General features: G+C 39.0%; 1 protein-coding gene across 3 annotated transcripts in view; it reads right to left on the bottom strand.

The window, feature by feature from the left end:
* Positions 1-27,896, bottom strand: part of LOC136826839 (uncharacterized) — a 360,920-nt gene that overhangs the window by 31,863 nt on the left and 301,161 nt on the right. For all 3 annotated transcript variants that reach the window (XM_067084321.1, XM_067084320.1, XM_067084319.1), the window contains exons 8-10: positions 13,156-13,333; positions 10,889-11,048; positions 10,683-10,763 (exon numbers count right to left, since the gene is read on the bottom strand). In XM_067084321.1, coding sequence (XP_066940422.1) covers positions 10,683-10,763; positions 10,889-11,048; positions 13,156-13,333 — 419 coding nt within the window. The remainder of the gene's footprint in view (positions 1-10,682; positions 10,764-10,888; positions 11,049-13,155; positions 13,334-27,896) is intronic.

Below are 27,896 nucleotides of genomic sequence, written 5' to 3'. Positions count from 1 at the left end.
TTTTTATACCCTCTAGGATTTTTTTTACTACTGGAAACTCAAAGGAAGAAGCTTCCTAAGATTAAGAGGCAATCTGACATCACGATCTCATCTCCAAATTCAGATGCTTGGTTCTTCTGAACAACCTCTGCAAGCTAATCAATACTGTCATGATGTTCACAAAATCTTAATACGTCAGCCCCATCATGCATACAACCTGAATGTGTGCAACTGTGTCTTTTTAATTTTTTGTGGATATGTTATTCAAGTTTTCTATAGCATTCAAAATAGTGCACTGGATCACCAGTCTACCATAAATATATTTATCAAATAACTGATATACCTGGAACGTGTTAGTGGTTTGCATTCAAGCTATGTTAACTGTATAGCGAACGTCATGGAGGAAGGGTCTTACTTTCAGGTACTGATAAAAATTTGACAGAGGACCATGTTGGGCACAGAAATGTCATTAATATCTCGTGGAGAGAATTGAAAGAAGAGAAAGAAAGGGACAGCAGCCGATGAAACATGGAGACTGAGCCACGAAAAAAAGTTTATGAAATAGCAAATTGAAAAGTCTCCAGTATCTGTACTCATCCCACAAGTCTCCAGTGCTGACAGAGACATGAGTCAGAGTGCAAGAAAGAATAAGATTTTATTTCATCGAAAAAGTTGGGAAAAATATGAACAGAGAAGTTGGAAGTATCTTAGGTGTGTCTACCATGGAAGTAAGAAAACAATATTGTTACCTATCTTCTTCTCCATGTACTCGAATATTATGGCGGCAAGGTAAATAAAGGAGGAAACTTCGAGATTCATTAGAGTGATGAAAAGACGTTGGCTGACCTGCATTTTGAGAGATGATTTGGTATAGCCAAATACAGGAAATGCTTGAGGGGCCAGTGCACGTGAGGGAGGAAAAGCGAAGTATGTTAGTCTCTGGAAAACTTAAGTCACTAGAATAAAGATCGGGATCCATATGGTTGTTCTTTTAATTATAAGCTGTTGCCTGAGGTTGAGTCATTTACATATTTTAGATTGATTATTTATCAACAGCGATGGCTCGCTTTCTCTGAGATTCAGAGGAGTATTAAGAAATCGGATTAGACTTTGGATATCCTCAAAGGAGTGTGGAAGCTTTATATGACTCCTGTTCAGACCAGTAAATGACATTTATGCACAATAGTATGATCAGCACTGACTTAAGAGAGGCGCTAGGACTACCTGTATTGCCACTGGGGAAATTGCCCATCTAAGAATATTGCCACCGGGAATATTGCCATCCATTGACATACTTAATCAAAAGACAAGAGTTTATTTTCAAATAAACGTTACGAATGACACTGTAAAGAGCACAGTTTATAACCATAAGCAATAAATAAAAAGAATTAGAATGTGACTTGTTCATTAAAAAATATGCATATTATAAGCAACAGAACGTAAATGTTTCATTTTTTCATTATAAGTACTACGGTTTAGGACTATATTCTCTAGTCTGGCACTCAAGTCTTTGTACTTCTTTTCTGGAAGTGAATCACCTCGTTCAAACTGAATTCGCTCAACTGTTGCTGGGCGTTCCTCATCTTTGAGTGCCTCAATTAATCTCCAGATGTTGGGATGGAGTTACTTACAGATTTATTCAAGACATTATGAAATGCTTCCACGTTGTTGTTAGTGCGGGCTAAAGAATTTCCAAGGCAGCTATGGACATTCCAAAAACTCTCTCAATTCCGATGCATGTAGATTCGAAATAAGCTCAGAATTCCTGCGGTATCGTATCATCATCTGAGAGTTCTTCAAAAACCTCAATAACATCCTGGCTTGGCACAAAGGCGGCAATGGCAGAAAAACGGTCCATTTTCAGAGAAAAATCGCTGTTGTTATGGTATTCTTATCTAAACCCAAGGTCAACTATTTTCTTATCTAATGATGTGAAAAATTAAAGAAACACCTATTATGAGAGAGACTGGGGAAAACAGCCATTATTCCATTGATGATTGAAAGAGCCCTTTTCAAAATCAGTTCTTATATTTTCAGGTCCTTCTTCACTTACAACTTTCTTAATTTTGTCATAAAATCTTCTATACATTAATTCAGTCTTATTTGGTAAAAGAGCAAAGACACGAAGATGCTTAGCTTATCTTTTTTGCACATGGATGGTAAAAAGCTGATAATAAATTTCTGGAGCCACTTTAGAAGTGCCATCAGTTGCACAGTTTTTTAACAGTTTCAAATCTTGTACACCAGCATCAGATGCAAATATCAAAATGCGATCCTTATCGTTAATACCCGAATCGTATCGAAGAAATTTTTCAGAAACTGTGGCCATAAATTCTGGCGGTATTGCATATCCCATCCTTCCAGATGACACGGATGGAAAACCTGAAATCTTTTGTCTCCACTTCCTAATACTCCTGCTTATGTTACTTGTACTAGGCATTTGACAGAGAGCAGCTTCATCGAGAGCACAGAGGGTATATATCTGGAGATGCTATCTGTATACCAGTACTACATAGTTCAGTGGTCTTCCACCAGGGCGGCGCTGCAGAGCCTTGTGGCCATCTTGAAAGGTCTGGTAACTGCGTAAATTGAATAGGGGCTTAGTGCAATTGTTTAGTGAATAAGTGTTTAGTGAATGTTTATGAGTAAGTGTTTAGTGAATGTTTAGAGTTTAGTGAATGTTTTGTGAATGTTATTGAATGGTTAGGTGCATAAGTATTCAGTAAATGTTTAGTGAGCATTTAGGGATCAGAGGCGTCGTGAAGGGGGGCTGGGGGGGACATATGTCCCCGGGCGCAGCATTGAGGGGGCGCCAAATTGAAGTTGGGAAGGCATCTATTTTAGGGGACATGGGGCGATGAAACCAGTAACTTAGAATCTTTAAATTTTTATGAGTTTTCAGTACATGTTTTATATTAAATGGAGATTGGCTTCCTTTAATGTTCATTATATATAAATGTAATCATTATGTGTTGATTACTATACTATAAAATTTTATTACGCACTTATAAAATTAGTGGTTCAGTGACTGTAAAATAAGTAGTTCAGTGACTGCCAGCCACTGTTCTTCACTAGAGCTAGAGGCTGGTTTCAACAGTTGGAAAAAGCCAGAAAAAAAACATTGCACATGAAAATAGTCTGAGACATCGTGAATCTTTCACAAGATGGAAGGAAATGGAAAGAAGCCTTGTTGAAAAGGAAGGACTAACTGACAAACAGTTTCAAGAACAGATTGCCACAGAGAAGGAAAAGTGGCGACAAATCCTCAAGAGAATTTTGCACTGTATTAGATATCTGTCCCAAGAAAATTTAGCACTGAGAGGTCACAGAGAGAGAAGCAGATGAAAATAATATTGGAAATTTCAGAGGCCTCTTAAAACTAATTTCAGAGTTCGACCCTGTTATGAAAAACCATCTGGACTATGTCTGTCAAAATCCAGAGTCTCCTTCACATTTGTCTGCTGAAGTTCAAAATGAGTTCATCCAGATTATTGCATCTACTGTTAGAAGCACTTTACTGAATGACATCGGAAGAGCTAAGTATTATGGTATAATGCTTGATTCAACTCCAGATGCTGCACAAAGGGAACAAATATCAGAGATCATAAGATATGTAGAGATAAACTATAAAGAAAAAACAGTTTGCTTGAAAGAGAGTTTCCTCGGATTTATTCAATTACACCAAAAGGATGCCGCAAGTACGGTAAATGTAGCTGGAGAAAGATCATTTGCCTTTTGAAGACTGTCGTCCTCAGTGTTATGGTAATGCTGCTGTCATATCTGGACACAAATCAGGAGTACAACAAAGACTTGCTACAGTGAACCCTAAAGCAATATATGTGAACTGTGACAACCACTCACTAAATTTGGTGGGGTTCATTCCACTTGTCACGAGGTGGTGATGGTCACATTTTTTGGAACTGTTCAGGCAGTGTATATTTTCTCTTCAAGGTCGACCTGTAGATGGGAGAGATTAAAGAAGAATTTGCCTATATCTGTGAAAGCTGAATCTGAAACACGCTGGAGTGCTAGAGCTGATGAAGTTCGACCCATACATGAAAATGTGGGGGATTTGGTCCAACTTTTAGAGACCATTGGGAGTGATTTGAATGAGACAACAGATACCAGAAGTGAAGCAACACACCTATTGTGCAGAATTTTGACATTTGATTTCTTTGCTGCCCAAAGTTTTTGGAACATTTTACTTACCAACATTGACAGAGTCCAGAAGCGGCTGCAGGATCCAAAAATGAATTTCCATGATGCAGTACAAGATATCCAGGCTTTGCAAGTTTATTTCCTTGCTAATCGGGAGGATATCTGCCAGACATCTATCAAAAAAGCAAAGGAGCTCTGTCATGCTTGGGATGTGAGAATTGCCAGACAATGTAGAGTGAAGAAAAAAATGCCTGGTGAAACTGGAGATGATGCTGCTGCAGGCCTCATTCTCAGCAGAAAATGAGATGCAACGTCTGCTAAAAGGTACTATTGACAGAATGCATGATGAAATGGGCGAACGGTTCATTAGACTGCATAACTTGGATTCAAAGTTTGGCTTTCTTTTGGATATTACAACCAACGAAGTATACATCCAAGAAAGGTGCATTAATGTGGCAAGTTTCTATGACACTGATTTAGATGGCTTGGAACTGTTCACCGAAATTGTAGATTGCAGAATGCTGCTTAAAACACAAGATGATGTTCTGATCACTAACCCACAGCAATTACTTTGTTTCATTGTACAATATGGGGATGAAAGTGTTTTACCAAACCTTCGAGTCGCCCTTCAGATACTGCTGACCATTGCAGTATCAATTGCTAGTTGTGAGCGATCATTTAGTAAGCTGAAATTTATCTTGTCGCATCTGCGAACATCTATGGGGCAAGAGAGATTGTCAGCTTTAACTCTACTAAGTGTGGAGCAAGAGACCGTAAACAAAATAAACTTTGATGACGTGAGAGACAAATTTGCGGCTGTAAAAACTATAAAGATAAAACTGTAAATACACTGTAACGTGCATCAGTACTTAATGTCTTACAATTCATTGTCAATCCTTTTTTTGTTTTGTTTAGGTTTTCTGTTATCAATATCTGTCTAATTATCTTTACATTCTAATACCTTGATCCTGAGCATCCATTACTTTAATCTTTTTGTTTTCATTATTTTGACGCATGTTAAACATTCTTTAAATTAAAGTAAGGTTTATAGTTAGTGAACTAATTCATCTTTGCTCTTATCAGTTTTCTTTTCAGGCATTATAAATATTCAGTCTTTACCACAAAATCTTTTTTTTTTTCTAGTATTAATTTCTATGCTGGCAACAAACTGTACATTTTCAAGATTTTCCCAGTCCCCTGTATAATTGTATTCCCTAATGTTTAACTCCTTTTTTAGTTAAACTTATTTAATTTGCCATTTGTATTTGGTTATTAAGAGTTACTGTACTGTGATGCTTTGCTATAAACTAAATTTTAGTTATCTTATCAACATTTTGGGATTTATTTACGAGGGCTAATAATTAATTAGTTACAGTATATCTGTTATATGTAAAATAAACTATTTCAGTTTGCAAATTCGGTTTGTGTTCTATCATTCCAGAATATTATTATGCAAATTAGAATGTTTTGTTTTCAACACAATATATCTAAAATAATGATGGCAAGCATTTCCTGCCAATATTAGCACACTCAAATGAAAATAATCCACCCCCGGCACCCCGCCTTTGGGGGCGCCATAAAAGACTTTGCCCCCGGGCGCCAGCAACCCTCACGACGCCACTGTTAGGGATTAGTGGATATAAGTGTTTAGTGAGTGTGTAGGATTTAGTGAATGTTAGTGTTTAGTGAATGTTCAGTTTGCAAGTATTCAATGAATGTTTAGTTTATAAGTATTCAATGAATGTTTAGTTTGTAATTATTCAGTGAATGTTGTGTGTGTAAGTATTCAGTGAATGCTTGGTGAGTGTTTAGGGTTTAGTGAATATCTTGTGGATGTTAGTGTTTAGTGAATGTTTAGTGTGTAAGTATTCAGTGAATGTTTGGTGTGTAAGCATTCAGTGAATGTTTAGTAAGTGTTTAGGGTTTAGCGAATGTTTTGCGAATGTTAGTGTTTAGTGAATGTTTAGTGTGTAAATGTTTAGTAAGTGTTTAATGAGCGATTAGTGAATATTCAGCGACTGTTTAGTGTTTAATGAGTGCTTAGGGGTTTAATGAGCATTTAGGGTTTAGTGAGTATTTAGTGTTTAATGAGTGTTGTGGTTTAGTGAGAGTTTAGTGTATAGTGAGTGCTTAGTGAATTTTTAGTGTTTAATGAATGTTTAGGATTAAGTGAGTGTTTAGCGAATGTTTACTGAGTGTTTGGGGTTTAGTGAGAGTCTAGTGCATAGTGAGTGCTTAGTGAATGTTTAGTGTATAGTGAGTACTTAGTGAATGTTTAGTGTATAGTGAGTGCTTAGTGAATGTTTAGTTTTTAATGAATGTTTAGGATTAAGCGAGTGTTTAGCAAATGTTTACTGAGTATTTATGGTACAGTGAGTGTTTAGTCTATTATGAATGTTTAGTGAGCATTTACTGTATAGTGAGTGCTTAGCGAGTTTTGAGTATTCAGTGAGTGTTTTGTGTTATTGAGTGTGAGTGTATTGTAAGTGCGAGTATTAAGTGAGTGTATAGTAAGTGTGTGTGTTTATGAATGTGAGTGTATAGTAAGTGGGAATGTTTAGTGAATGTAAGTGTATAGTGAGTGTTAGTGTTTAGTGATTGTACATTACTGTTTAGTCAGTGACTGCAATTTACAGGAATCATTTATGCTAGACATTGCTTAGATCCAAGAGCAGATGCTTAGGCCTTGACCACAATGGTTGGCATGCCTAGGCCAACCTGTTTTTGTAAAGTAATTTTTCTCTGTGAAACTGGGTCAATAATAATAATAATAATGATAAAGTATAGTACTATGAACTAGACTGAGAGCTTTCAATATGGCCGCCCGAGATCATACCCTCGGCAGGGAGATCGGCGCTCCATGTTATTGACGCTGTATGATCGAGAGATGTAGTAGCTTGAGATGCTATTGCTATGATGCGACTTGAGTGATGAGTCGTTTTCACTTTGGATTGGAAAGATTCCTGGGCAACCTTTGCATCTACCCGATCTTTGGTTGATGAATGGGTATGCTCGTTCACATGTTTCACATCTCAAAAGTCATCCATTGACGTTTTTGTCTGAAGTCTCGCCTTGCAGTTTATTCTTTTCCGTTGGCTACACATCCAATATATATCATGTTTATGATACATAATTTAATATACTGTGGCTCGTCAACGAGCATGTCGTTGCCCCGTTCACTCTTCATTATAGAAATCATTATGGGCTGAAGTTAGCAGAAATACGAAATTTTTAAAAATATTTAAAGTTGTTATTAACTCAATTGAATGAGAGTTGACAGAATAGCAGTTTGTAGAGATAAAGAGTTGTTATAACACTCACTAAATGGAAAAGCTCCGGCCGGCTGATGAAGAGTTAGAGGAATTTATTTCTGGTGATAGAAATTCTTTTCTCGCTATAATGTGGTTCGGATTCCACAATAAGCTGTAGGTCCCGTTGCTAAGTAACCAATTGGTTCTTAGCCATGTAAAATAAGTCTAATCCTTCGGGCCAGCCCTAGGAGACCTGTTAATCAGCTCAGTGGTCTGGTAAAACTAAGGTACACTTAACTTTTTAACTAAATGGGAAATTGGTAATTTCGTTAATAACAGTGGTTTCAAAACGCGCTTAGCAATTTGTAAAGATAAACAGACATTATAACAGTATTAACAAGAGAAAATTTGGAGCGATAAACGAATGGTAAAAAGTCAGGAACATGAGGGATTCATTTTCTTTGTGGCAATATTCCTAGATGAGCAATTTTCCCAATGGCAATTTCCCAATGGCAATTTTCCCAGTGGCAGTTTTCCCTATGGCAATTTTCCCAGTGGCAATATTCCCAATAGCAATTTTCCCTTGGAGATTAAGTGGTATCCCCACACCGCCAATGCAAGCTATCAAAGATGAAATCGGTTACATCTTTAGAAGGGTGGCCATTTAGTGTAAGATGTATACAGTACTGTATATATCCAGTTGGTTACCCGAAGGACGAAGCGGACACGAGACACTAAGCGAAACCTGGACCTGCGTGAGAGTGGGGCCGTTACAAAGGATGATACCACAGTACCAGGTATCGCCGGTATTCGGCAGCATATTCTGATCGATCGCGGCAATTGATACGTAGTTATAAATGCAGGTACCAACGGACCACATATTAGCATTATAATAGTTCTGTCCTGTCTTTATGAAGGTAGCCCTCTGTAGCCTAATGCTTATCCATAAACGGTTAGTCACGCATAATGCATAAGGCGAGAGGAACTACATTGCAGAATGTTGTTCCACTTCAACTTTCCTTCTGTATTACTTCTCCTCCACAGACAAGATTAGAACTTGCTCTTTTCATCTAAAAGTCTCACCAGTTTCATTGTGCCCGAATTATCTATAAACGAAGAAAATGACAAGTGAAGAAAAGGAAGTAGTTAACCGAACAAGAACAAAAAGGTCCACTCTATAACATATTCAGCTCAGCTTTACTGGCAAAATTACTATAACTGTCTTTACATTTATTGTTAGATACACAAAAAAAAAACTTGCTAACCGCATCACATTAAAAATAATTACCTATATTTCTGAACCAGTTATTAGTGACCAGTCATTTCCTTCAAATACTCTTTACTAATTTTAACGCCGACTCCATTTTCAGCTTATGCTCTTCGAGTAAATTAACAAATATACTGACCTAGACAATATCATTCTAGAGTCTAGACATAATGACTGGATATCCATACGACCCGTTTTTCAAGTACTCGGATACAGGCGCCCATCAGAATAAACGTGAAGTTGATGAGGTGGTCGGTCTTGAAAGCAAATATTATTATCAAGCATAAGACGCCAGAGGCCGGGTCAGTGAAATTTCATGCAGTTCTTGAATGTCGGATCAGAAAGGGACAACACAGAAACCAAAAGCGGAGTTATAAAGCCTCTTTCGTCATGGTGCTGAAAAGACCATTAATTATGTCAGTTCTGTGATAATACTGTATAACGCGGGTCTGGTTTTGAAAAGTTTAGCGGCCTTTTAGTTTTCTGTAAAAGAAAACTATTGTGCCGGCTTTGTCTGTCCGTCCGCACTTTATTGTCCCCACTTTTTCTGTCCGCAATTTTGCTGTCCGCCCTGAGATCTTAAAAAGTACTGAGGCTACAAGGCTACAAATTGGTATGTTCATCATCGACCCTCCAACCAGTCATCAAACATACTACTGTAAATTGCAGCCTCTAGCTTCAGTAGTTTTCATTTTATTCACGGTTAAAATTAGCCATAATCGTGCTTCTGGCAACGATATAGGATAGGCCACCACCGGGCAGTGGTTAAAGTTTCATGGCCCGCGGCTCATACAGCATTTTACCGAAACCACCGAAAAATAGATCAATTTTCGGTGCCCTTGATTATGCGCTGTAGTGGCTGTACAGAACACTCGATTGCGGCGAAGAAATTTTGACGCATTTTTTACTTCTTTAATTTATATACAGTGTTAAATACAAATCAGTTTTAGATAATGGCAAAGTCTGCAGAAGGTGAAAATCTCGTTTAACAGCTGAAAATCGAATTGTCTGTAAAAGGTTACAACCTCAACTTATTCATTTCTGAGCAGGCGACAGGGACAGGACAGCGAGAGAGGAGGTGAGCAACACAGAAAAGAAAAGCCGCCTCCGCCAACTAATGACCCGGAACGGACGAGGCCCGGGGGTGTACGTTAGAGTCGTTGAAGGATCACAGCTGTGAAACAAAATTGAAAGAATCTTGTGGACACTTTGCTTCGGAGTGCAGTTCTTACTGATTAGGAACACGATTTTATTTTCCTTACATTAACTTTGTTTAACGATTCACTTCATCGGATGCACAAAGGTCAGTCATGTTATATTCCATCAGTGGATACATTTTTACTGCAACATGTTAAATGATCTCTTTCTTTCTTGATTCACAGTATTGATTTCTCGTTTAATGAAAATTGTTTCCATTCCTATCTGCATCAGTAGTATTGAACCATTTTCAGACTGAATTTGAAGCTGGCTGTGTGGTCTGTGTATGTTATAATCGCTGTGGGTGTTGAGACACGACTACTCTATTTCTTTAAAGTTTCAGTGATGATCACCTCGGTATTCTGTTGATGTTTTTGCTTTCTTTTTGCAAGAACAGTTTTTATCAGTCTACAGATCCGAGCTCTTCCGCTACTTAGCCCACTATACTGTATGCTGCTTCGTGCAACGTCGCTTTCATCGCTCGAGATTATTCGAGCCGTCACCTACTTCAGAGATTTGCTTCTCACTCGCATTTTGACCATGTTCATTTAATCCTAATGATTTTGAGGACCTTTAATCAAAAGACTATTTCTGCTGATGTTTTATCTAGCCATTTCCGATGTTGTATTATGTTTTTCTGCCACATGAATCCTCATTTCAGGGAAGTCGACGATCACCAAAACATGAAAAGGATTGTGGCACGAGCTGTTGGAAAGATATACCGATAGGTTTACCAGTATTTTTGGCAATATCCCTTTGCATATTAAAATGAAAATCTTCAGTGACCTTAGATAAATCAGAAAAAGAAGTAACATGTTCGGTTATTATACCTGTAGTTCATGTTCCGCGACATGTTGGGGAAAGTGACGGTAGTGTCTTCCGTCAGAACTTTCATCTCATTGTCGACGCTTCTGAAATGCAAGAAAGGAATTCATTAAACGCTGCGACTCATTGAATAGTAAATAAAAACCTTCATAAAATCATAGAACTTCAGGAATTCAAAATCTATCGCAACAGAAGCTCCAGTTATTCTTACCCTGTTCCAGAAGCCACGATGGCATACCGGAAATGACGTCCATTAAACTGAGTGAAATGTAGAGGCTGCCACGAGAGAGTGACACGACGAAGTTCAGGGTCATAAGGATTCTCTTTCACTTGGAACGACCCTGCAATAATAGCTGGAGCAGTCCAGGGGCCTGCAGACAACAATGGATGAAATGCAGCATTTGCTCCCAGTGCTAGAAGGCATTGCTGGTACACAGCCCAAACGTCGAAAATTTCGGCAATCGTTATATTATAAGTAAGAAATTGCTTGTGAAAGCATCTACATAAAAGCACGGTATCATTGTTAACTCAAGCATCAGCAAGAGGCAGCAAATGTATTCTAGCTTTACCTTTAACAGCCGTCCTACGCATGAGGTGAATATATCTGTTGAATGTTCCTATTTCTCGTTAAAAATAAAATACTGTTGAAAAGGCTAGAGTTTTTTAAGTAGGACTCTTTAAATCTTGTTTTATAATAAATGTAGTGTCAATAAACTATACGTAGAAAGAATGTCAAGAATCCATTAATTTGTGGCTTTATTATAGAGACAATTAGTTGTGTTGTTTTCATCTTCAGGTATCATTACTTGATTAGATGGCGCAGTCTGTTGCAGATCCCAATAGACTATTTCTAAATTTAGAAAGATGACAAACAAGAAACTCCTGGAAAGTATACACTGGTGTTTCTCTCATGTTGCGCTGACTACAGCAAATTCCCTGGCAGCCAGACCTCCGCGACTAAGGGAGATGAAACGCATAATTGCTACTAATATGAGTTTAATTCTCAGCCGCATTACTTTCGTTCATTTATTAATTTCATTCCTTTTTTCCGTTGAATTCTATCCACGATTCCTTTGTTTTGGCGTATAAACTGCATATCACTTTTGGAGGTGTTTTTCAGTCTTTGAAAAATAGCAGAGACCGAATAGAGGAAGCAGGTCTGAAATTTTGCTATGAAAATACTGATGGGCACCGAATATGACCTAGACAGACACCAGCCAGCATCCTGATGTCAAACCATCCCAGAATAGGCTACTTGTGGAATCTAGAAAAAAAAGGAATGCAAGCCAGAACGCTGTTATGCTTTACAGTGTTTCTGAGAAGCCCAGCGCTTGTGCATTTCTCATCAACGGATGGAATTAGATACCTTTATTAACCAGTAAAATGTGCCGCTGGGAGATTATGTTGTGATTTTATCATTAAAATATTTGTTTTCAGCATCGAAATATATTTTGCGTATTTCAGTGCTTGCAAATGTTGGTGTTTGGTTAGATAAATAAAAAGTAAATAAATACACACATATATACGTGTGTATGTATGTATATGTATATATATATTCATATATTTTCTTTCTCTGCATATATACAGTATATATATATATATATATATATATATATATATATATATATATATATATATATATATATATAGAGAGAGAGAGAGAGAGAGAGAGAGAGAGAGAGAGAGAGAAAATATATGACTATATATACGTATACATATACATACACACACACACGCACACACACACAGCAGAGAGAAGGTAAGCGTCGTAGCGTTTTTGTCTCGAATCTTCCCAAGGAGTAAACCAGTTACCGATGGCCTGCGATTTTGCGTATACTTGTTTTCATTTGTTTTTTTTTTTCATGCATATGACTTTTTTGTTTTAATGCAGATAATTTCTTTGTTGTTTTGTTAACTGATACATTGAAATCTAAACATCTGAAATGTTATTGTTAGCTGTCCTTGTGTTTTCAATTTTACACCGTAACAGTAGTTACAGTAAATCTTGACAAATAGTGATTCGCTCATCTCGGAACCCGTTAACCCCTGTTAGCAGGTGTTCGCTTTCGTCAGACTCCTAATTTCAGAAGTCCTTTCCCTCTTTACCCGGAGTTTTCAACTGTGACTTTCTTCCCAACTGTGCTTAGCCCAGTCCTGGTATCTTCTCTTCATGACTCAATGTTGACTGTTTGCTAGTTTCTCTGATTAAGTTAATCTACTCTACAACACTTGCAACTTGCTGGTTCTAAGTTCGCGCATCTATTCTTCAATGGAAATCATTTTTTTTTAATTACGCTTCTATTTTATTCATAATTTTCATTAATGATTAACTTCGCCTGAAATGTTGCATGAAAAAATTGAATCCTGAATTATGAAATTTTCCGGGAATGACACTGGCGCTCTCATGAGAGGAATACATACAGTACATACCACTAGTGTTATTCGCACATACGGCCTACTTGCATGGACAGGACTTACGCTGTGGAGGGACTTCTATGCTGCTGTCAGCGGCATTTGACCAACCGTCATCACCATCCAGAGCGACCTTGGCAGCAGCAGCAGACCGGAGCCTCACGCGAAACCCGTACTTCAAACCAGGGAATTCCACTTGCAGTTGCCTTCTGCAGTTTTCACAAGAGCAGCGTTCTTCAGAAACCTAAATGGAATAGTAGTCGTGCATTACCAAATGTGATAAAAAAAATTGTTCAACATCTTATCACATAATAAACATATCGTTAATCTGCAAGGCCTGTTGATGTTTTGTTACGTAAGGGTAATCACAAGTCGCTAGCACCGACTACCTTGCGATACAAAAGAAATGTAAACAAAACGTCACTAACATTGACAATTTGTTGTTTACCAGTCATGGTAATAAGTTAATTTCCTTAATTTTTTCGTCTACACTAATTTGTGTTCACCAAATAATATTAACTCGAAACACAGGTTAAGAGATTAATATAAAATACTGAACCAAAACAATTTATTTAGTTACAATATACAGTAGTATATACCGAAGTACAAACATGTTTAATATAGTATTAAAAAATCGTTATACATAGTTTTCACGTCAAATTACAAGACGGCCGTAAATTGGTTTACCCTACTATATGTGAATGAAATACCTTAATTATTGTCTTTTGCATACAGCTATTACTTGGTAGTTGAAGTTCCTAACTTTCTCTTCTTATTCTATTATATCTCTTCCATACAGCTATTATTTGCTAGTTAAAGTTTTTAACTTTCTCTTTTATTCAACTTTTTGTTAGCTACAATATAGTTATTTTCTTGGGAACAATAATTATTCAATAAAACGTTAGACGCCAATATTATTAATTTTGCTATTTTTTTTCTGTACAATGACCTTCATTCCTTATTGGAGCAGCATATTTATTGTTCAACCTTTGACCTTTATATGGGGATTTTACATTCATTGTTGTCCATCAAATGTAATGTAAAAAAATTTTTCCATAACCTGCAGCTTCTGAATAAGAAGGGAAACACTGATTTTTTCCAAGAGTTAGTAAAGCTTGAATGAGATAATCACTGATTATTTGTAAAGCTAAATGAACACTTTGTTTCTCAAAGGTGGATGAGGAGAATGCTTTTCATGATAGTTTATAATAATGTTTCAAGAGTAAACCATCTTCTATCTCATGAGGTTTTTTCAGAGCCGAATGGTGCATAATGAATTTCATTTTCTAACATATGATTTCCATCAGAGGAGAACCTTGGGAACTTCAGTGTTTTATTTGTATCTTTCTGGCCAAGCCAATTATTCCTGGTACATCTCAACAAGCGTACTGAATTTCCGCCTTTATAATCAAAATATGGTTTCAAGTGAGTTTCATCCACCGTCAGCACCACTGTTTTGTCATTGGGTAGTAATAATTTACATTTATTCTTAATGTACATCAGAAAATTTGAATCATTTTGTTCTGACCCTGGGGTAAACTGTTTGGAGATACTCCTGATGGCAGAGTAGCCTACCTTGGCAGTATTAGGAATTTCAGAGTCTATAACTTTGAAGGGAAAAATTACAAAACAAAGAAGACAATATTACCAGGTCTGATGAATGATCAAATTTATTCAGTCATTAACTGTAGTTGTTCAAATATGAATTTCAGCAGAGGCAAGTGTTGACTGATCAACTAAAATTATTGCCAAAAATGAAATCACCACTTATATAACAGCAATACTATTGCAGGTTTTAGAAATACACTCAGCAATGTCAGCTCTCTGCAAGTTATTCAATATCTGCTCAATGATATTCGTATCATGAACTTCTGTAGGAATCTTTAAACATGAACAAACGCATGTACTGTGCATTAGCCTTCATTGTAGGTAGGGTATTGTGTTGTACAGTATACTATTTCAATTAATCTGTACTCAACTGTTACCTGTGGAAGAGGAAAGATGATTTTTTAATATCTGTGCATGTATATATGAGCATTAAAACATAGTAATGCCATGAGGTTAGGTTAGTTATTGACATCCCTTCTGTTTTCTACCTGTAACCCTAGAACACTAGGCCAGTTTAATTTTATTCACCTTAACCAATGTAGGTTCAATAAGGTTTGTCCCTTACCTTTGACTACTGTCAATGGTAACTTGCCTATTTCCTGATCACTATACTGTACATCCACTTATAATGAACCTATAACTTCTATGTCTGTGCCATTTCCAAAGCTCTTGCTAAGTCCTGCAATGGGAGTTCTGTGACATAGGCTACATTGGTAGTTGTTTGACGTAGGCTAGCCAATGTTAGATTTGGTAATTTTTCGGAAGACTCCAGCCACCTCCCACGTTATAATTTATATTTTTCTTGGGTAAAACACATCAAAACAAAAAATTTCATCTCAATACATGACCTTTGCAAATGCCTAATAACAGAGGAAAATAATTAATCAAATTACAATTTAAAAGGTAAGACAATACTAGCCCCCCACCCCATCCATGAATAATATGGGAAAACTGTAACCAGTAAACACCCCTAGATTACGTTAGGTTGGTATTTTTAGGTTCTTTTGGTGCCCTATCATTTCCTAGCCATTTTTGCATGAAAAAAACCAAAATGTTTTTCATGCAAAAATGGCTAGCTGAAGGCTTTCGAAATAGCTGGCTGGAGTCTTAAGAAAAATTACCATTAGAGTCTGTTAAGTCTAGTTTATATGAATTCCTACTAAAATTCAATCTAGGCTAAACCAGTCTTTCTTTACATTGCGCTTTACCTTGCTGCTCACAACACCTACCTAAATCCCTTTTTCAGGCTACAGCCTTCTTATGCTATCCCTGGGTGTAGGCTATACTTGCACAGGCCTAACTTATGTTACCTTATCGGACAAACCTAATTGTATGTTTGTTTGCACTCCTGACATAGGGCTGGTTTCAGTGTGATGAATACAGACTATATTGCAGTCAAAAGTTATCCTGTGGAATGGAATGGAAAATGAAATCTAGGTTTGAAGCCAAGCACTGGAATCCGAGGGATTATTTAGCGCTAGTTATCGTCATGTTATCCAGAGGCAAAAGTCAAATACTTGTTGCAGTGAACTTAGTGTTGAGTTTACCTACTTACCGTAGTAAGTTCGTCCAATAAAACACACAAGATATATCCGTGGCACGCTACTTCCTTACGGCCTGTAAGTTTTACAGTCAAATTGAAAAATAAAACAACGGAACCACAGAAAACCTCGTACTCAAACGATGTAAGGGAAGGAAGATCGAGAGAGAAGGAATCGCTAGCTTCGGACTACCAGGGTCGACGTCATCACGTCATGACGTCATATGCAAAAGGCCTTGTCTCTCGGTGGTCTTGGTTTTAGGGGATATTGAATCACTTGATCTTTCATGGAGTTACTAAATTAAATAGGTGTCATTCATCTCGTCGTTATCTGTCATCAGAATGAAATATCTAGAGAAAATTTGTTTAAGTATCATAAGAAACTAGAGACTGTGTCATTTGAAGAACTTCAAGTTGTAGAGTGTCGTGCTCACCACGCATGCATTAATGATACGGTCATAGGCACTTTTGGAAGCGAACATTTGGAAAACAGAAATAACCACAAACATTGATAAAGGCTTGAAAGCCATAGGATCATCCTGCTTTCCAGGGTCATCAGTCCTTTTGGTGATATCTCTTAAGACACAACAAGATATATATAATTCTATTAAAGGAAAAATGAACTTCAACTTGTGGGAGCTGAAAATCGGTGAACTTGTCTCATCTGCCCAGCTTCGTCGGGGCAACACAACAACATATTAGCAATGTTCTATCTAACAGGCACTTAGGCCAAATGAATACCCAAGAACAATATTTGCAATAATCGTTCTGTTCTCTTTTGACTCCCTTGGTAAGAAGCTTTGGCTTTATCTCTGAAATATGGAATACTTAACAATTCTTCCATTTTCTATATAATTATACAGTTCTTTATCCATAATTACTACGGTGTTGGACTTATCAGCCTTAGTTATATATATGGCTTTAGCCTTTTTCAACTCAGCCAAGGCATTTCTATAATGTGCCGGGAAATTAATTTCATATGGAAATATCATTGCTGCATAGATGAGCCTTTTATTATTTCATACTGTTGTTCGCAAAGGTTACTGAATTTTTCAAAGGTATTAATAGATGACGCTATAGATAATGCAGTCGGCTTAGTTGAAATTACAAATGATAAACCATAACTAAAGCGCATATAACATCTTCACTAAGACTTTCTTGATAAATTCACTACACAGTCTTTTTCCGCATTCTTTGTCCAGTCACTTTCCTTAATCAGAGTTATAACTTCAAGTTCCATTTGGACTGAAGCTGGTCCATTTTCTGCCTGGGATTCCCGTATGTTTCACCAAACAAGGAATATTTTCAGTCAATAGGAATAGCACTAAGGAAAATTCTTTTCGCACTGGGAACTTTTTTGAAAAATAACTTTTCTTCTCTCCTGTGGTTTCTATGTGTTTTTTAAAATTGTCCACCTAAATTCATGAAAAGGATGATCGCCAACAGAGATTTCGAGAGAACTTGTTCTTCTTGGAGAGGAAAGTTACATAGGTCATCAGTATAGGATACAGGATACCAAACAAATACTTGGCCCTCATAATGTTTAATTTTAAATCACGAAGAGGTAAAAACGTGATTATTATGCAAACAAAATTACAGGCACGAAGGAAAGAGTGAAATAATGAGATGCTAAGTACTTTCGTCTTATTACCAACACACTGCCACACCATCTAAAGATATACAGAGACATGGGCCTATATATATGGTGGGTACAAGTCCTAGGGGACTACAATAAGGTTGGGAGATCACGAAACCGTCAACAGATTAACATTGAAATCTACCTATTGGTAATCCTCTTTATTTTGTCTTTCAAATCCTCCTGGAACATATGTTTTATTACAGGGTCAAAAGAAAATAATCCTTGGCTTAAATTGAGATTATATGCCCAGGTCAATTGAATCACAACAGATTCCAACAAGTTCCAGGAAATAGTTTCATTACTTCGTAATATTACATCGCTTTGTATCCAATTTACTCTGTGGGACTTTTCACTTAGATGCAAAAATAGAGCATCATTAGTCTGACCTGTTCTTACTGAATATTTGTGTTGTTTTAATTTGGTATTTAATTCTTTACTGGTCTGACCTAAGTCAAATAAATCACAATCCATACAAGGAACTTTGCATGCAATATTGCTATCTTTTCGGGGGCTATTTTTTATAAGCATGTTTTTTTATATTGTTATATGTGAAGGATACATTTGTATGCGGCAATGAAATTTCCATATAAAATTAATTTCCCGGCACAGACTAATGATGCTCTATTTTTGCATCTAAGTGAAAAGTCCCACAGAATAAATTGGATACAAAGCGATGTAATATTACAAAATAATGAAACTATTTCCAGGAACTTGTTGGAATCTGTTATAATTCAGTTGACCTGGGAATAAAACCTTAATTTAAGACCAAGATTATTTTCTTTTGACGCTGTAATAAAACATATGTTCCAGAAGGATTTGAAAGACAAAATAAAGAGGATTACCAATAGGTAGATTTCGATGTTAATCTGCTGACGTTTCGTCTCCTCTAGAGACATCTTCGGCTACAATGAGTGTTTACAAAGAAATTATACATATATATAACATTCTTTCGAGGGAATACTTGTCAAAAATATAACTATTTAATGGTTAAAATCTAATATTCAGCAGTTAGCGTTTAGAAATTAAAAGTTAAAACATACAGATGTGTTACTAAACTTGTTTACAACTGGCCTGTTAACAATTACCAAGAATTACTGTTTAGGTATTTACATACTTGGAAACAACCAGACGAAAAATAAATCTCTGAAAATAGGTCAACAAAGAACCGTCAAAGAGACATTCAAATAATATATGTAACATTAACATAGTTTTTACACACGTAAAAAGTGTAAGTAAAATGTAAATACAAAGTTATCAATATCAGGATAGAGCAAAATAAAACATGAAAAAAAGATAGATAGAATATTTTCATAAGTCCAACATCGACGACACATTTTAGTGTGCTGTATTTCTTCTCCTTTCACGATCGGAAGGTAGAATGATTGCGTCGACGCCTTGCACGTTTCCTTTATGTATACTGCCTCAAGGTAATTTAGCCTTTTAGCATCAGAAACATTGTTAATAATTTCGGTGTTGGCCTCGACCATTTCCCTGCTTAGAGCCGCATCGTGTGTGTCTCTCGTGTGATTTTTAATACACCATTCTGCAATTGCATAGTAAGTCTTCTTGATAGTGAAGTTGTAGTATTTCCAATATAAGTAATGTTTAGAGACTTGCAGTTCGCAATTGGACATGTATACTTGTATATACTACGTTGCACCTATCAAGAGAGCGCTTCTTGTTGTGAGAGCTATTCTTTATGATCAAGCTGGCAGTTCTAAAGTTCTTATAGTATATCTGCAGGTCAGTTTTAGTATTTTTCTCTGTCGGTATTACTCCTCATCCTACAATTTCTCGAAGTACCTTCTCGTCTGTCTTATAAGCGGTGTTCATATAATTCCTTTAATATAAATTAAAAACATTCTCTCTTTCTCCATTTTCCTTCGAATGCAAAAAACTATCTTTGTAAACACTCATTTGTAGCCGAAGATGTCTCTAGAGGAGACGAAACGTCCTAACCAACAAAACGTCCATCAAAATGAGCTTTGGTGCTTTGCTCCATTAGTTGCCTGAGGAACAGAGCAAAATAATAAGCAGAATTGAGAACATTAGTAAGAAACTAATAAACTGCAACTTCGCTGTCATATTTAACGATATTTGCATGTATATATATATATATATATATATATATATATATATATATATATATATATATATATATATATATATATATATATATATATATATTTAAATTTCCTGGGGTTATGTGAATTTTAGAGATTGTTACAGGCCAGCAACGGAAACTTTATTTATTTGGCCTTGGAGCTCTGACTTACATAAAGGGAAATCGTAAAAAACAAAGAACAAGGGATGATTTTAGGAGCAGAAGGCTCTACTTCATAAGGAAATGTTATGTAAACACTGGGGATAAATTAAGGAATTATATTTACAAAAGAAAAGCATTTAGAAGGGAAAATGGGTAATTGAATTGTTAAAGGGCTTGCAACGCCTGAAGATCCTCCTATTGGAGTCTTGAATAAGGGCAAGGCACAGTCCAAGATGAGTCCACTGCGAATAGGTCCCTCTGCAAGAGAGATTTGCACATTACACGCCAGTAAAGGAAAATATAACACAGAATATAACTCGAGTCTGCACTGAGGGTGCCAAGGACTCAAGGAATAACTGAACACTTTACACTGGAACATGAAACACTGCAAAAGGCACTGAACAAATGACACAAGGATGAGAAACAATACTGGCACTCGGTAACACTTCAAAAGGGCAAACGGTCGTGACTGAAGTCTTTACTCGCACTTTACCTTAGGGGAAGCGGTCTCTGGTGAAGGATGACGAGGGACAGTCACACACGTGACAGTGTACTCAGGTTCCTGGATATGTCCTTTCGAGGATGACGGTAGTGCTGGGTTCACATCAGGAGTCTGGTGTGGACATCTGGGTGGAGGGTGACCTCTCAGCGTCTTGTATCACTCACCCACGTGTATGGCTAACTGCCAACTGCTAACGGCCCAACTGCATACTGCCCGTGACTGACTGCCAAGATGTCTCTGTCCAAGGCCCTTTTAAGGCCGCTGTCAAGAGTAAGGACCCTGATGTTGGGCCCATGTGGTGACCATGCCCAAGATGTGTCATCTTCTAGGTGTCTTGACCATCTGCTTGCATCTCCCCAGGTCCCCTGTGGAAAGATAATCCAGCCGACTCAATCTGCCTTTAGAAGGGTTGTTTTAAGCAGCTCAGTTGGGCTAGGCTGCTTAAGGGAGTGGCACTCAGCCTCTCATCCTTGCACCTTTCGACCATGCCATCTAAATGTCTGTTTCAGGTAAAGAAAGGGACAGATCGAAATGTTGATAACTTTGTTTTGATATCTAGGTCAACTGGGATCGGGTAGGTAGTGACGCTTCTACTTTCAATAAACTAAGTGCAAATTAAGGGTTGTCTGTGCAGCGACTTCTTGTATTATAGTAGCTTCCCACCGAAGAAAATATATGTTCAAGAAGTCGGCACAGATGCTTTACCTTACTCTTCTCAACACAAAAAAGAAATGGAAAAGCTGTTCTTTACTTTATCTCTCACACAAAATGGAGAGAAGCTTTACTTTACTTCCAGCACACACACAAAAATGGAAAGTAGCTTTACCTTACTTCCAACACACATTAATAGTAACTTCTTTAATATGGGACATTAATTTCTTCAAATTTACAGTATACATTATTTTAAAATCACAAGGACAAGATAATTTGGAGGCAGGTGACAAAATTTAAGAATTAATTTACATATAAGTTCCTTAATTTAAATAAACAGAGCCATGCGGTTAGTATGCCTTGAAGAGGCGGTGTAAATGATACACAGTGTTTATTTTGTAAATGACATCCCCTTTACGTGATATTGTCATGACGAAACACAATTTTACGTGATATTGTAATGACGATACACAATTCGCATTGGTAATTGCTTAGCTAATAGTTCAAAGCATTGCCAACTCGACAGTTGATGGCTGACAACTTACACTGGGGATTTTGACAGCTGTGGGCGAGCAAGAGTATTTGCGAGTTTTAATTCACTAACTTTAAACAACACTACTTTTATGCTTCCACGCCCCACAACTCGGGCGAAGGCTATGAATAGATACTCATTCAATGTTATGATGGGATAAGCAGACAAATGATGAGGGGTCTGGGACAAAATAGAGTTCTTAGAAAAAGAATAAAAACAAAAGGAAAAATGAACAGAATGATACAAGTGAGGGGCGTGACAGCGTACAAAAGGGCAGGACACGTCTTTCAGATTTACGAAGGTGGCATTAAAAGTCACAAGGGTAGGAGTGTATGACTCGCGATTCATTAAATGTAGAAAAACAGATAAATAAATAAATAAAAAATTATGCAAGACTTTGTCGTCCATCACATATAAACTATGGCCCAGACTATCTCTCAGCCCAAGGGCTGAAAAAGGGAACCCAAAGGGCACGACTCCTTCAGGAAGAGCTGGCACGCATGCCCTGTGCCAAGGTATGGGCGCAAGGGCACGCCAATTCCCACTCTGTTATTCTTACTACTTTATAACAAAATGATTCATATATTTAGAGGGGAATGGTATCCCATATCTTAATTGCCTCTTGCGGTGATAATTTAAGAAAAGATTAAAGGAAAGATCAACAGAGAAGGATAAGGGATAGAAGTTCCAGAGGAACGGAAGAAAATAGTGGAGGGCCCTTGACATCCCCTTCTGGATTAGAGGTGCCAAGACCTTCGAAAGATGAAGGGGTAGCACAGGTGCCAGAAGAGCTCTAGAGCTCTTTGTAGACTACCTGGAATTTCCCATGCCTGTGGTAATTCCGCCACGAACCTCTCCTACTTGGACAGTTGTCCTCAGCCGGGGAATCGGGGCCCGAGGCCGGAGGGCGGCATGGAGTGCCACCTGTGTCGGCTGCTGCGACAGCTGACACAGGGATCTTCTTCGCCATGTTCCGTCGCACCTCTTGGAGTTCATCGGCCAAGTGTGAGATGGCAGAATCGTGACTCACGAGGGGTATCTGCGGCGGGCGGCGAGAGAGTGGTGACAGGGGCGTGGATAACTCGCAGGCAGTGGTGACCAGCTCAGGCACAGGTTGCGAGGCTGCACCTTTAGGTGAACTTCCGCTGTGGTCAAGAGGAACCGTCTCTCTTACCGATGCTGGTAGCGGGGCCAGGCCGGGAGAAGAGAGGGGGTCCTGAGTTGGATCCCTTGAATGGAGATCGGGGGTGTGCTCTGGCGCTGGCACTAAGGCAGGGTCAGTCACTATCAGTGGTTTCTTGCGCTCGTCGGTCAGGAGGGACGGAGCTTGGCACTGCTTGGTGCATGCAAGTGGCACTGGCAGTGATTTGGCATCTCCTGGAGGGAGATCTGACTGGGGTCTTGGCACTGGCACTGGGGCAGGGCTGGGCACTGGAATTGGATCGGGAATCGATCGAGGGGGCCACTGTATATCGTACTCAGGTGGCACTGGTAGGAACTTCACGTCCTTATGGTACCCAGGGGGCACCAGTCTTGACTGCGGGACAGGCAGTGGAGGATTTCTCGCGCCTGAGGAATGAGTTGGGGAGTGTGGACCCCTGGATTGTCATGATTTCTGTGGGGACTGAAAGTCCTGTCTCAGGATGACGTTATAGCTCCAGGAAGATAGCTTGCTACTGCAAGATTGCAAATTTTTGATTGATGAGGACTTGTGACTCTCAATTGGACCGTAGGGAGTGTTATTTTAAATTGATTTACTCCCTTGATCATGACGAGTTTTCGTCTATTGACAATAGCTCCATAAGGAACTCTATCCCTTCGTATGAGGGAGACTTGCGTGCCAGAGTCATCGAATGCCTTGACTCGGCACGCGGGATAGCTGCCTCAGGAGAGGGACCATATATATGGGACCTTCAGCGGAGGGCCCAAGGACTTGGAATTCGTGACAGCCAAGGCGACACCGGGAGTATTGGACTTATTATTTTTAGGGTATTTCGCCCATGAGGGAGAGTGGCCATAAACCTTGCATGCCATGCAAAAGGTTTGGCTGAAATCTCTTCGCACTGCCCCCTGTGGAGGGTGCAGGCAAGTTATTGGGTGGTTTCCTGGGAGAAAGAGGCTCTGCTTGCTTGTTTCTGCATTGGTCAGAGGAATGCCCCATCCTTTTGCAATAATGGCAAGTTAGGGGCTTACCCGAGTTTCCATTCATAGGGGGATTTGACCCTCCGGGGAGGGGCGGGGGATTTATCTTCCGCCCCATGGATCCTTTCTGAGGGTGGTGAGTCGCCAATGTCTGCTATCCGGCAACACTCAGTGAGCGTTGTGAGAGTGGCCAGGGCAGGAGGGGGCTAGTGGGCTGCTTTTAAGATTCTCAAGTACCTCGGCGGCGCTAGTGGCTCACGGACTCAAGCCATTTTGCTAACGCCCGCTCAGAATGGCTAGTCAGAAAGTCTGGCCTGCTTCTTGCTCTCTCCAACGCCTCTCAAGGTAATCTCTGCGCCTTGGTAACCGCTGGTGTACAGCTTCCCAGTTTTCCTATCCCTGCCAAGGGTGGTAGGCAACGTGCCTTCCCTCCCAGGACAGAAACAAGGAAGAGTTCCGCGGGAGAGAGGGTGCAGCACTCCAGGACTCTTTCAGCCCTCTCAATCCATACTTCAGGTTCAGCCTCTGTCCATTTTGGCATGAACAAGTGAGCTTGGCTGAGGGCACTCATTCCCGCCGCAGGAGGAGGGAGTGGCGTTCTGCCATTCTACCATCTGGAGGTCATGGGCACGCTGTCTTTCTCACTCCTCTCCCTCCTTCTCTCTCTCTCTTGCCTCTCCATCTCCTCTCTTTGCGCCTGGGCGATTCTTTCTTTCTCCCTCTCTTGCCATTCTAACTCCTCTCTTTTCTCCTGGGCGATCCTCTCTCTCTCTTTCTCTCTCTCTCTCTCTCTTGCCTTTTGGCTTCTCGTTTCTCCCGGGCCCTTCTTTCTGCCTCTCTTTCTGCCTTGGCATCATCCACTCTCTCTTAAACCCATTCCCTCAGTGCTTGTCCTGATAGTCCCATGTCCTTTCCAGCGGACATGTAGAATTTGAAATCCTCATTTTGTTGGGCTCTGGTAGTAGCCATCTTGAAATAATGGTTATATGGACTGCACCCACTGGAGAATCAAATATGTCTGAGTAAGACGTGGCTGTTCGTGGCAAACAAATTTTAATATGCGTCTCGGAAGACGTAACTGGATTTTATGTCATGCTCGGACTTGGCCAGCTGTAGCGTGAAATTAAGGCGTTGTTCTAATGAACTGGAATGACCAGTCCCGTAAGGGCTTGGATGTGTGTGAAACACACTAATATAAGGTCTCAAAAGGACTTGGATTCTGGTTTGCCTGTAGGACTTGGAAATTCTCGCCTCGTGAGACATAGAATTTAGTGGAGTCTCGTAAGACTTGGAATTTGGTTTGCCCATAGGACTTGGAAATTCTCACCTCGTAAGACGTAGAATTTTTAGTGGAGTCTCTTAAGACTTGAATTGGGATCCATCCCTTAGGACTGAGAAATTGGGTTGGTCTCGTAAGACTTGAAGATAGGATTTGTCCCATAGGACTTGGAAGTTACTAATGATATAAAAACCCCACAAAAATTTTTTTGCTGAAAATGTAGGTACACGGGGAGGGAGGGGGGTGGGGTGAAGATCGTCTGACACTCACCGGAGTTTTTAGACTCTGTGTGAATGAACCCGTCTATTTATAGACCGTCTGGGACTCTGGTGAATTTCCCGGGATGAGTGGATAACAGTAAAAATGACCTCATAATTTTCCCTAGAAGCGGAGTTCAAATTTCGCTTTCCTAACACCTAATTCGAGTTTTAGTTAAACTGAGAGAGAGTATTTCAGCAATACAAGCTGATCTTGTCCCTCAGGGAGTTCATCCGCGCCTAAATAATCTCGCTATTCTGAAATGAGAAGTAAAATTTAACACACTATTCCTCGAAGCAAAAATTATGGCAAAGATTTTAACACAGAGGAATTTTGCACTATTCCTCAAAGCAAAGAATGGTTAGCACTGGTTATTTCCTAACTACCTATCCTGAAAGGCATGCATTAACAAATCTAATACGGCAGTTCTCTTCTCTCAGTGAATACGAATACATGCGTCCCTATTCCTAATTCCTAGCAACAGTCATGGTGTAAACAAAAAAAATTTTGCTAAGATAAACACATTACTTATGTGGAACTCTCTTGGTCTGTGCTCTTGGTACCAGGTTCGGAATTTGTCTCGCACCCAGCTTAGCTTTGCTAATCGCTGATTTAGCGAGTTGCAAATGCACAAAGCAACAATTGCAGGAAAAAATGCAAGATCTATAGGAAGGTCGCCATTTTTACGAATTTCCTGGGGTTATGTGATTTTTAGAGATTTTTACAGGCCGGCAATGGAAACTTTATTTAATTGGCCTTGGAGTTCTGACTCACGTAACGGAAAATCATAAAAAACAAAGAACAAGGGATGATTTTAGGAGCTGAAGGCTCTACTTCATAAGGAAATGTTATGTAAACACTGGGGATAAATTAAGGAATTATATTTACAAAAGAAAAGCATTTAGAAGGGAAAATGGGTAATTGAATTGTTAAAGGGCTTGCAACGCCTGAAGATCCTCCTACTGGAGTCTTGAATAAGGGCAAGGCACAGTCCAAGATGAGTCCACTGTGAATAGGTCCCTCTGCAAGAGAGATTTGCACATTACACGCCAGTAAAGGAAAATATAACACAGAATATAACTCGAGTCTGCACTGGGGGTTTTTTTTTAAGTATACCTTAGTTTTACCAGACCACTGAGCTGATTAACAGCTCTCCTAGGGCTGGCCCGAAGGATTAGACTTATTTTACGTGGCTAAGAACCAATTGGTTACTTAGCAACGGGACCTACAGCTTATTGTGGAATCCGAACCACATTATAGCGAGAAATGAATTTCTATCACCAGAAATAAATTCCTCTAACTCTTCATCAGCCAGCCGCGGGAATTGAACTCCGGCCCATCGAGTGACAGTCTGAAGCTCAACCGAGTCGGCCAACAAAGCACTGAGGGTGCCAAGGACTCAAGGAATAACTGAACACTTTACACTGGAACATGAAACACTGCAAAAGGCACTGAACAAATGACACAAGGATGAGAAACAATACTGGCACTCGGTAACACTTCAAAAGGGCAAACGGTCGTGACTGAAGTCTTTACTTACACTTTACCTTAGGGGAAGTGGGTCTCTGGTGAAGGATGACGAGGGACAATCGGACACGTGACATCGTACTCAGGTTCCTCGGTACGTCCTTTCAAGGATGACAGTAGTACTGGGTTCACGTCAGGAGTCTGGTGTGGACATCTGGGTGGAAGGGTGGAGGATGACCTCTCAGAGTCTTGTATCACTCGCCCACGTGTATGGCTAACTGCCAACTGCTAACTGCTAATGGCCCAACTGCATGCAGCCTCGTGACTGACTGCCAAGATGTCTCTGTCCATTTTAAGGCTGCTGTCGAGAGTAGGGGCCCTGATGTCGGTGACCATGCCCAAGATGTGTCATCTTCCAGGTGTCTTGACCATCTGCTTGCATCTCCCCAGGTGTCCTGTGGAAAGACAATCCAGCCAACTCAATCTGTCTTTAGAAGGGTTGTTTTAAGCAGTTTAGTTGGGCTAAGCTGCTTAAGGGAGTGGCACCCAGCCTCTCATCCTTGCCCCTTTCGACCGTGCCATCTAAATGTCTGTTTCAAGTAAAGAAAGGGACAGATCAAAATGTTGATAACTTTGTTTTTGATATCTAGGTAAACTGGGATTGGGTAGGCAGCGATGCTTCTACTTTCAATAAACTAAGTGCAAATTAAGGGTCGTCTGTGCAGCGACTTCTTGTATTATAATATATATATCTACATATATATATATATATATATATATATATATATATATATATGTGCATATATATATATGTGTGTATATATATATATATATATATATATATATATATATATATATATATATATATATATATATATATATGACTATTTATCACATTAACGTGATTCATATACAATCAGAAA

This window comes from Macrobrachium rosenbergii, chromosome 41 (genome assembly GCF_040412425.1).
Source record: "Macrobrachium rosenbergii isolate ZJJX-2024 chromosome 41, ASM4041242v1, whole genome shotgun sequence".
NCBI classification, from domain to species: Eukaryota; Metazoa; Arthropoda; class Malacostraca; order Decapoda; family Palaemonidae; genus Macrobrachium; species Macrobrachium rosenbergii.
The sequence above is the reverse complement of the archived record's forward strand: the minus strand, read 5'-3'. Positions and strand labels throughout refer to the sequence as shown.